The sequence below is a fragment of the Selaginella moellendorffii genome, unplaced genomic scaffold (assembly GCF_000143415.4).
Source record: "Selaginella moellendorffii unplaced genomic scaffold, v1.0 SELMOscaffold_134, whole genome shotgun sequence".
Lineage (NCBI taxonomy): Eukaryota > Viridiplantae > Streptophyta > Lycopodiopsida > Selaginellales > Selaginellaceae > Selaginella > Selaginella moellendorffii.
Genome location: NW_003314395.1, coordinates 26,295 through 38,178, shown reverse-complemented (window position 1 = coordinate 38,178; position 11,884 = coordinate 26,295). Strand labels below are relative to the sequence as shown.

Sequence of the window (11,884 nt, the reverse complement as noted above, 5' to 3'; positions counted from 1 at the left end):
AGATGCTCGAGGACGGTGGTGTCCATGCGCTGCTCGATGCGCTGGAGCTGGAGCTGGTGCTCGCGGGTGTGAAGCTCGGTGATGGCCGCCATGCCAGGGCGCTTGAGCTCGGCGGCCAAGCGTTGGAGGCCCATGATCACGAGAGACCATAGCTTCTTGATGGAGAGAAGCATCCATACCTGACGAAACCGCCCTTTCGTCAGTTAGGTTGAAGATAATGATGATTTGTAGGATGTTTGAGTAGTTTATATATAATAAAAAGTACTACATTACTAGAATTAAAAATAAAATATTTTTAGAATATTCACTAGAATATTTGTGAGCCATCGTGAGCCATGATTGTGTTTTGTGGTTGGGTTTCTGAAACTTACGTTCCGACATCTCGAATAGAAAAATCCAAGCGAAAAAGTATAACCTAACCCTTGACTTGGAAAAAAATAGTACTTTGTGAAAAAAGAGAGTGGTTTTTACGCTGTGGAGGGATCCTCCCCAAAGTCATCGTTGTCATGGAAGCGCCCGGTACTGCTGGTACTCGGTCACCAGATCGTTGGAACTCGAGCTCGTCCATCTCCTCGCCGGAGGAACGCCGGAACATGAGCGTCAACCTATTTGTAAAACAATGGACTATTCAAGAAGAGTGGAAAAACAAAGTTTGTGTGAGCACATTCTTAGCTGTGCTTGAGCTTGTCCTTGAATTCCTGCTGGAACTTCTCCAAACACTCGAGATCCATAGTCAAATTCCTTGAATCCGGAAAAGGAAGAGGGCGAGAAGGAGCAACAGAAGATTCCAAGTTTGGAGAGTTCCATGACATGCGCAGTTGGCTTCGTTTTTACTTCGTCTGCAACACCAAAGAAGACAGACGCAAGGAGCTTTGCCTGATGACATACAGGATAAAACTCATGTACATAGGGAGTGTATGTTCATGGCAAGGAGTCTGGTAGATCTGTATGCAAGGAGTGGGAGCATGGAAGATTCATGCAGGATGGGTGCGAAGTGTGGATATGAATCCGATGTATTTGTCATGAGCAGCCTCGTGGACACATAAGTACGACCTTATGAATGATGCCATGTTTGTCAGTGTCTGAACTTCTTCTAAACTTTGCCTACAGTCCCATATGCACATAGGCTACAGTTTGCTTCTTGTCTGGCTATAACATTCTTCCACTTCCCAAGTGATCATGTTTGGCTTGAAACAGAGCAAAATGACAAAGCAATCTTATAATTTTTATAACCATTATCTTCACTATGCCATTCTATTTTAATTATAGCCCTTCCATTAATTTTCTCTCTCCTCCAATTAGACTTCTAGCATATAAAGTATTGTCAAAAAGTAAAATTATTATGAGTATTGGGGGAGATGATGTTCCAGACCTGGATGAATTCCTAAAGAAGCATGATCCTCATCACTGCAAGTCCTCAAAAGGTGGTGGAACAAAGGGCTGTTGTGAATTCCTAAAGAAGCATGATCTTCATCACTGCAAGTCCTCAAAAGGTGGTGGAACAAAGGGCTGTTGTGAGTATACTCTTGTGAGGATTTTTCTTGGCATTACTCAATAATGGATTGGTTTTGGGAGCCAAGAAAGTTTTGACACAAAACTAAATTTTGAACTTTCTAGAGGATGCGAAAAGCTTGGGTTATGTTGGTTATTTTATGCATTAAATTTTATTTCTACTTTTATTTATTAAAAAGGAAGAATAATGTTTGAAGGAGATTAAATGAATTTATAGTTGATTTTGTCATCTTTTATTAGTTAAGCTGCTATTAGAGAACTAACAAATTAACTCAAAGTTAAAAACTAACAAATGCTAACTCTCTCTTTGACATGCCTAGTCTATTGTAAAGTTGTTGAGCTTGCTATCCACGTTAGAACACTGGCACACACTCAGACAACTAATAACATCAACAGAAAAGAGAAACAAAGAGAAACAAAGTTATTCCTTATAATTCTTTAAAACCACCTTTCCATACTATTTAAGTTCCATTAATTTTTTTATTTTTTGCCAAAAATAATAAAATTATTAGCTAATAAAAGATACGGTGAAATCAACTACTTAATCTCCTTTCTTTTTCAACAAATAAAAGTCGAAATAAATCTTAAAGCATAAAATATAATCAACAAAGGCATCGTTTTCGCCATCTTGACAGCCGATACTCTCGCTTTGAGTTGGCCACGGACGCAATGACTTCGTCTCTATATTTGGAGATAGTCAAGTGAATTACCTTCCCAATTGCCAGAGCTGCCCAAGCCTTCAGTTCTGCCACGAAAGTTTATCAGCATCCGTTGAAACAGCTCGTCCGGTTCGTTGTGCTGAGCATAGCCGGCAATCAAGATAGTCCACGATGTTGCTTCCGGGGTGTTCGTTTAAAAACTTGATGAGGCTTCGACACCTTGCATAGAGATTGTCACGACGAATATAACCTTTGCAGATCGACGAAGCTCTCTGTGTCTTCTTCACTCCAAACACTGGAACAGGCCCTCCAATGCAGTATCAACCGTTTGAGCGTCCAGATCACAGCCTCGGTGACACGAACCACGGGAATATTCCAAGAATATTCCATGGCCTGTGGGATTTAAGGCCGTAACACCTTAAGGGTTGGGAGGTTGGCCTAGGGTTCGCTCTTTTGTTCGTTTCATTGGTATCAGAGCAGCACGTTCTTTTGGGGATGGCGGGTGAGCAAGATATTGATCCTGATGAGGAGTATGGCGTTAGTGAGGATAGCCATGACGATGCGGAAGAGACTTTTGATGATGTCGTTCTGCAGCAAGGACACCAGATTTCTGTAGTTCAAAGCGACATAAAGGAGGTTAAGGATTCCGTCAATCTCATCAAAGATTTCTTGCTTCGCATGAACCCTCAAAGGTTGAATCAATCTCATGTCCGTGATTACCATTGGTACGTCAAGCATGCCAAGGATTATGGTATCGTGGAATGGAAATCATCACCGGATGTTTGTGATAGTCAAGAGGTTGATTCTTAGTTGGAATTGTGGGAAAGTTGTTGGTCTCACAATCCTTGTGAGGATAAGGTGAAGATAGATTTCTTTGTGACGAAGCTTACGGGCCATGCTTCTTCGTGGTGGAAGAACTACATCAAAGCTAATCCGATGCCGACTTCTTGGACTGATTTGACAAAGGTTTTCCATGCTTCGTTTGTCAAGAAGTTTGAAGAGGTTGATCTCGTGAATCAGTTGTTAGAGATCCGGCAGGGGACTTTGTCTTTGGATGCGTATGCCCGCAAGTTCCGTGATCTTTGCCTTAGTCTCACGGGCACCTACAATGAGCTGCTAAAGGTGCAATGTTTTATTAAAGGATTGAGCTTAGTGGATGTGCAGCAAAAGGTCAAGAAAGATTTTCTAGCAACATTGACTGATACTATCACTAAGGCTCAGATCTTTTCGCCCGAACCGTCAGTCAACTTGGTCAACTCTGGTCAACGAGATAGTCCACGGAGTAGTCAACGTGATGACCAGCTTGCTAATTCTTCATATTCGGGGAAGAAACGGTCGTTATTCCGTTGTGGCTCGAAGCATGAAGATGGCAGTGAAGCTAAAAAACTTCGTTTGGACCAACGAGAGAAAGACAAGGCGGAGGGCAATTGTTTTCGTTGCCATAGAGCTGGACATCATAGCAAGGATTGTTCTGAAGGGGTCAATGAATGATAAGGTGACTATGGTGGAAATTATAGGCAATGATGTGAGTGATAGTGCTTTTGAGGCCGTATTGCTTCAAGTTAGGCATTCTCTCGCCTTCATGAGCCACAAGTTTGATGTCACACAGCAGAATTGACCTACTCAAGAATAGCAACATTATCTATATGGATCGGACTTCCATATAGTTTCAGATCATCAGTCTCTCCAGATGTGGATCTTCGAGGCCGCCTTGCTCGTTGGCAAGAGTTCCTGCAGGAAATGTCTGTTAAGATCCGGTACAAGCATGGAGGTGACAATAAGGTGGCTGATGCATTATCCAGGATGGTAAATTCTATCTCGTTTGTGAAGCTATCCAGCAATCTCTTGGATGAGCTTAAGGAGTTTGCTGACTTCGACTCCTTCATCACTGATATTCGCGCGAAGGTTTTGTTGAGGGACGCCTCTACAGATTTGAAGGGTGACAAGTTTGCGTCATTCGAAATACGAGATGGAATCCTGGTGAAGAAGGGACGTGTTGTGGTTCCTCGTGTTGACAAACTCATCAAACGGATTTTGGTTGAGTGTCATGATGTGCCAAATGCTGGGCATCCGGGGGTATTGAGAACGTATATGTTGGTGAAGAGGCATTTTTTTTGGCCTGGGATGAAGTCAGATGTTGAGAAGTACGTACGTGGTTGCTTGACCTGCCAGGCGGTCAAAGATGATCATCAGAAGCTCGCTGGCCTCTATCATCCTTTACGTGTACCCGAGAATAAGTGGGATAGCATCTCGATGGACTTTATCACTGGTTTGCCCAAAACCTTTCGAGGAAATGATGCTATTTGGGTTGTTGTGGATCGTTTGACGAAGATGGCTCACTTCTTCCCTGTGAAGACAACGATAAAAGCTTCTGAACTTGCTTAGTTGTTTGTAGACCGGTTATTCAGTCTCTATGGTTTGCCGGGTGACATTGTGAGTGATCGGGATCCTAAGTTCACGTCCAAGTTTTGGCAAACGGTCTTTGAAAAACTAGAGACTAAACTGAGCATGAGTAGTGGTGAGCATCCACAATCTGATGGGCAGACAAAGCGCATGAATCAGCTATTAGAAGATATGCTACGGTCTTTTGTGGGAAACTTGACTCGACAGGGAGTATGGGAAAAATACTTGCCTTTGCTTCAATTTACTCACAATAGCGCTCATCAATCGGCTATTGGCATGTCTCCTTTTATGGCGATGTATGGCTATGAGCCTAGGTCTCCTGTGAGTTTGAATTTGGCTTTGGTTCGGGTTCCTCATGCTTGTGATTTCCTGGAGGATATGCAAGACAAGCTTGAGTTGGCAAAATTGAACATGAGGCAAGCTCAAGAACGAGACAAAAGATTGGCTGATGAGCATCGTTGTCATCAAGAGTACAAAGTTGGTGACAAGGTTTTCCTTAAGCTGTCGGATGCACAACGGTCTCTAAAAGGAGGTGGCAGTGCTAAGTTGTCTCCACAGTATTGTGGACCTTGGACAATTTTACAGCGTGTAGGGGATCTTGCATACACTTTGGACTTGCCAGTTAGTTCGAAGATTCATCCAACGTTCCATGTGAGCAAGCTTAAAACGTGTTTGCACTCTGGTGATATCGTGGATCAGTCCATTATCCAGGTTCTAGAGATTGATGCAGAGAAGGCTGGTCCAGCCAATATTCTTGCTCAAAGATTGGTGAAAACACGCCGGAAAACAACTAGGGAGTTGTTAGTTCAATGGAATGGTTATTCCATGGATGAAGCTACATGGGAAACTGAGGATGACGTGAAGAGAGTGTTTCCGAGTTTTGGTTATGACTTGGATGACATTCCTGAGGAAGGGGAGAATTGAGTTCTATAGCCGTATTGCTATATGATTTGAGCCGTTTGTTCTATTCTCATTCTCTTGTTTTCCATGACCGTATTGTCATGTAAGAAAGCCGTATTGCTTTCTTTCTTTTGTGACCGTTTGTTGCGACGTTGGTGTTGCCGTTTGCACATCTTCTCTCCATGGCCGTATTGCCTTGGACTCCCTTCATTTGAGGCTCGTATAGCTTCTCGAGGCTACCGTATGTGGCTGGGTCATGAGGGAGAGGAGAATGACACGAACCACGGGAATATTCCAAGAATATTCCATGGCCGGTGGGATTTAAGGCCGTAATGCCTTAAGGGTTGGGAGGTTGGCCTAGGGTTCGCTCTTTTGTTCGTTTCACTCGGTACTTCATGAGAGCAAGGCATCGTCCGTTGGTGCCGTTTAGAGCGAAGCCAGAGTGCATTCTAGACCACACTAATCCCGCCGTTTAAACCTCTCGAGCACTCGCTATGCTGGTAGCACCGTACTTTCACAAGCTCATAGTCAGAGAATCGTCTTCCTCCTGTGCGTTTAGCACTTTAATCCTCCACTCGGGCTCTTTCTTCTCAGTCAGAGAATCGTCCACCACAGCTGCCAAAGGATTCGTCACTTCGATCCGCCACCGAGGGTCCTGAAAGATCGCATTCCTGTGCTGTTTCCTTCGAGATAACATCCATCGCACTAGCAAAAAGCACGCAAGCAGCACCAAGATCGCAACCAAAACCCAGAGAAGAAGCTGGAGCAGCGACCAGGGCGTCCTCCGAGCCACTGTAACCACTGCCGCGGGTGTCGGTGTGGCCATCGCTGCGTTGTGACCGTCGCGACGGTGGTGGTGGTGGTGGTGGTGGCGGCCTCCATGATGGTGACCATGGTGATGGTGGTGGCCTCCGTGATGGTGACCATGGTGATGGTGGTGAACAACCAGAGGAGCTCCATCACCGTGATGATGATGGTACACCGCTGCTGCTGGAGCTGGATCGTGGTGGCGAGCATGATCAAGGAGAGCAGGCGCTGGAGCTCGATCACCAGGGTGGTGGCCGCGAGCATGAACGAAAGCAGCTGGAGCTGGAGCCGGAGCTGGAACTGGAGCGCCACCTTGAAGAACTGGAGCTAAAGCTGGCGCTGGCTCGTGGCCTCCATGAGATGCTCGAGGACGGTGGTGTCCATGCGCTGCTCGATGCGCTGGAGCTGGAGCTGGTGCTCGCGGGTGTGAAGCTCGGTGATGGCCGCCATGCCAGGGCGCTTGAGCTCGGCGGCCAAGCGTTGGAGGCTCATGATCGCGAGAGACCATAGCTTCTTGATGGAGAGAAGCATCCATACCTGACGAAACCGCGCGCATCTCGAATAGAAAAATCCAAGTGAGAAAATATAACCTAACCCTTGACTTGGAAAAAAATAGTAATACTTTTGCCTTTGTGAAAAAAGAGAATGGTTTTTTACGCTGTGGATTTGGATCCTCCCCAAAGTCATCGTCGTCATGGAAGCGTCCCGGTACTGCTGGTACTCGGTCACCAGATCGTTGAGATTGCTCTCCGCCTCAGAGAACTCGAGCACGTCCATCTCCTCGGCCGGCCGGAACATGAGCGTCAACTTATTTGTAAAACAATGGACTATTCAAGAAGAGTGGAAAAACAAAGTTTGTGTGAGCACATTCTTAGCTGTGCTTGAGCTTGTCCTTGAATTCCTGCTGGAACTTCTCCAAACACTCAAGCTCCATAGTCAAATTCCTCAAATCCGGAAAGGGAAGAGGGCGAGAAGGAGCAACAGAAGCGTCCAAGTTGGGAGAGCCTTCCATGAAATCAATGAGGTCTGGAAGCTCATCTTTCGTGTTTCCAAGGAGAGAGTGGAGGTCTTGATCTTGTGTGACAGGCGCAGTTGGCTTCGTTTTTACTTCGTGTGCAACACCAAAGAAGACAGACGCGAGGAGCTGTGCCTGATGACATCGCTGTGCAGGAAAAGACTAAAGACGGCGCTAGCAACGTCGCTTCTGCTGCCGAACTTGCAGATCATCGTCCTCCGGAACGTCCGCCAGCAATCTTTCAGTGTTTCACAGCTGATCGCCTCCCTAGAAATATTTTCATAAGAGCCACCAGCTTTGCTCGTGAAACTTACCTGCCGGCATCGCTGATCAAGTATCTTCCAAATTATAAAAGGTCCCAGAGGCATCCCCAGACAGACGCCAAGCAGCACTACGGGAATTAAAGCCCATTTTTGTGATCCTGATCATGAAATCAACAAAAAGCAGGAGTTTTAAATCCAATCGAAAGAAAAAAATCAAGGCAAAGGACGAGAAGTCACCGGAAACGGCTGAATCACTTGAATCACACGACTTTGGATCATCGATTTGTATCTCGCGAATCAACCGGTTCCCGCGATCGGCTATGAGTAAGGAGCCACAAGAACACGCCAAGCTAGACTCGCTTGAGAAACGAGCTGTGTCTCCGGGGCCATCGGCAAAGCCTGGCTTTCGAGAGCTACCTCCGACAATGGTGGTCACTGTTGGAAACAGAAAAAATACCTTCGCCATCCTTGCTGATTTTGCGTATAGCCAAGTTCCTCGTATCCGCCACAAAGACCGCGTTGTCACAAATTTGTGGGCGATTAAAAAGTGACTTTGCCGCGGGGCCGTCGACATAGCCGGACTCCCCCACGAGTGAACCGGCAAGAGCTTCCAAGCTGCTATCTAGAGGAAAAAAAAATCTTAAGCCTTGGCGCCACAAAACAAAGCATAAGAAAAGCCTCTAGTGCTTACTCCAGTCGAGAATTCCCCGTGCAGCGAGTGGCGCCTCTTCCAGACGCTCCCCAAGGGTATGAGGATCGTCAGTAGCGTGCGAGAGGGGCAGTCTCAGCTTCCATATACGATTGCCACTAGAATCGAGCGCCAACACAAACTTGTTCAAGGCATTTACCGAGTGCTTGTCGAGATCAAACAAGGTCTTGACAGTAAACCCAGAACAAGCAAGAGAGTTAAACTCACTAACAAACTGACCTGAAGCGTCATTAGCAAGCGAGGCGAGCAGCAGCGCTCCGATAATCCAGGCCGAGCTGTTCTTCATATCGTGCTCTAAAACCCTCAAGTGTCGTTTAGCCTGAGATGGTTAGAAGATCCATTTCCTATGTGGTTAAATACCCATGAATCACAATTGAACTGTGTGTTCACGCCATTCGCAAGCTACAAAGAGTTATCATCAAGCAAGGCAGTGGAAAACATGGATTTTGGTACTAGGACCATTCATGAACAATGGACTAAGATCCATCAAGAAAGGTATGCTATATAAGCTTTAGGATTATCTCTTGTTCTTTGGAAAATGTTGCCAGTTTGATTATCCATATCGAGCACTAATTCTACTGTGAGAGAATGTCAGATCATTGCAATGATTTCATCCCAAAATATCACATACGTCCCACTCCCAGATCAAGCATGGAACGTTCAATTTCAGGGCAGAACGCATTCAGCCTTCATGCTAAGAGATTGTGATGGGAATGGCACGACTGCTGCCAAGCATGTCGTGTAACACATTTGCCGCAAGCCCGGATTAGTTAATGAAGAGCTTCTCAACGAAGATGACAATTTAAACTTTTGATTAGGATCTGAAAATAGAAAGTTCACTGTAAACCTATTTCACAAATATCTAGATAGCATTATTTCCTTAAAATATTTTGTGCAAATTAGTGATAAAGTCTATTGAAATGTTATCTCATTTGTTTATTTATATATAAACAATAAAAAATTTAGTTGTAAGTAATTAAAAAGAACAATATCTAAAATTTAAGGTTTCAATATATAGAGATTTAGAATATTAGGATATTTAGGGCTAAGAATTTTTGAGTTTAAATATTACAAAGTTCACTCAATATTACTTGTTTCAAATTTGGTATCCTCTCTTGGTTAAGTCTCATAATATGCCAAATATCAATTTAAGCATATAATCCCCAAATGTAAGCTTTTGAATTTGGATTTCTCAGGAAGTCAATTTACCGTATTGTATAAAGTTTTGCTTGTACTTATTAAAATGTACTAGACACATTAGCAATTTCATAAGTTGACAAAATTAATGTTAACTTATTGGATGCTATAGTATCATAAGTGAAAATAAATTTCCTATAAGCTTGCTATGGGTGGCAAATAAATTGGTTTATAATTGTTTAATACGACACTAGTGGATCCTTACTATGTATGATTATAAGTGGATCGAGGTTCAAATGGTCATTATTGTATTCTTTCATAAAAAAATTTTAAATTAGATTGAAAACAGCAAATCTAATGTTTAGTCAAGTTGAGTCCAAAAATAAAGTTATTAGGGATGAAATATCATCATTTTCTCTTCTTTAAAAGATAAGATGTGGTTTTAGAGAAACCAAGTGGTTTTATTGTTCCATAAATTACATTTTAATCTAGATGCCACACAATCTTTTAAAGTTCAGGGTGGTAAAGGAACTTGGTTTGTCTAAATATCCTCTTTGGTTTTCAGAAGTTTATTGTGCATAAAACCATTAAGTTTTATAAAAGCTTGAGGTTCTTGAATTTTTATCACAAAATATAAAAATGAATACTCTTGAGATGTATCTATAATGAATTCCACTATATTCACCTTAACATCCCATAACCCTTCACAAGAGAACAACTTTTTCTATAACATTCAGCTTTGTAAAAATTAAAACATTAACCCTCCACTTTATTGGTCCAAACAAAGGTTTTTAACTTTATTGTCATCTTCTAATACAATAATTATTATTTCTTCCCTAAATGTAAAGCATTGGGTAATTGGTTATCATGTTGTTTACCTCATTAACCATCCTATTGACCATAGTTGACTGAGTTGGTTTAGTGATGGCATTAATCAATTTTGCTATAAAATCTTTTTTGACTTTTTGTTACACATCCACCAAACTCAAACCATTGATAAAACATTGCATCTTTAAATTAAAGTAATGATCACAAAACTTACGAAAATCCTTTGCATGATTTTTAATAACTAATTCACAAAATCAACTTTTTCAAACTTCTTCACAAATGAAGCATAAAGAACCTTTGTTAAACCACTTAGAAATCCTTAATGAAATTACCAAATCTAAAATAAAAGCCATAAAAATATTCTAAAAATATTTCATGGTTTAGGGATTTAGGGCTTATTGATTTCATTGGAATTGGGACAAGGGGATGCTAATCCTAATGAAGAGTATGACATTGGTAATGATAGCCATGATGAAGATGAAGAGACTGTTGATGATGTCATTATAAAACAAAAGCCAAATTAAAAGTTCAAAATGACATCAAGGAGGTGAATAAACTCAATGTATAACTTGACTTGGATGTAGAACTTGTAAAAACAAACATAACAAAAGAAACTAATCTATCTACAATCATCCATATTCCAAAACTAGAGCTAGGGCAAAAAGTCAGTTTGCCTTATCTGTACTAAATTTCTCGCACTTCAATATAGTTGTGCCCCTCAAATGACATTGTCCCCCATCTAAAGGAAACTACCAATCATCTCGTGTCTAGGCTGCCTCAAAAATCCTTCATGTGGAGCTTACCCTCTTTGCGCAAAAGCGCCAAGAAATTGGAAGCACCATTGAATCTGATTCTAGAGAGTCTTTTGCCATGGGCATGAATCAATTGCTCCAAGAGAAGAAGACAAAAGAACTCTCAAAGCAAAACTTGAGGGCCAAACACCACCTCTTTCCAGTGGCTTTCTAGTACACTTCCAATACCAATTGTATCAACAAAGTGGGTAGAATCGAATTCAAGGTAATCTTGAGGCATTGGCAGCACACTCCATTAGATTAAAGCCAGGCCATCATGGCTTAAGGAGAGGTAATAGTGGGAACAATGATATCACTATTATATCCCTTTGCATTTATTTCTTTTGGATGAGGATCAATTTTATGCAGAAGTGTGTCATTGTGACAGAGATGCACTTAAACTTCTCAATCAATAGCCATGTCTCCACACTTCCCATATAATTTGATGAGCAGTGGTAGATTCTTGTTTAGATTCCCTCAAAATGTCCACCTTTGCTGCTAAGCTTGAGTGTTTGGCTGTCAGCTTGCTTGTAAAGCTCGAGAGCAAAGGACATTTTGAGGCATATTTTCAGTATATCCCATGAAACAATGTTTTTCTACTTCATGCAATTCCAGCATCTCATTACATCCGAGCTCAAGGTGCATGTCCCATGATGATCATATTCCATACAACCAACATTGTGGTTCTTCATCCTCCCAAATACTTCTGATGCTTCCACATGTCCATGAGGTTGCTCATGACAAATGCATTGGCTTCATATCCACACCTCACACCCATCCTGCATAAATCTTCCATGCTCTCACCCCTTGCGTACAGATCCACTAGATTCCTTGCCACAAACATGTCAAGATCATAGTGT

The 11,884-nt window shown here is 42.5% G+C and overlaps 1 protein-coding gene across 1 annotated transcript; it reads right to left on the bottom strand.

Annotated features, from left to right (window-relative positions):
* Window positions 1–7,114: 7,114 nt before the first annotated feature.
* On the bottom strand, window positions 7,115–8,133 carry LOC9661542. The gene is made up of 3 exons (XM_024666083.1): window positions 7,797–8,133; window positions 7,611–7,717; window positions 7,115–7,563 (listed from the first exon to the last, which is right to left on the bottom strand). Exons 1-3 carry the CDS (start codon window positions 8,131–8,133, stop codon window positions 7,546–7,548), a joined length of 462 nt encoding a protein of 153 aa, XP_024521851.1. The 3' UTR covers window positions 7,115–7,545.
* Window positions 8,134–11,884: the final 3,751 nt, after the last annotated feature.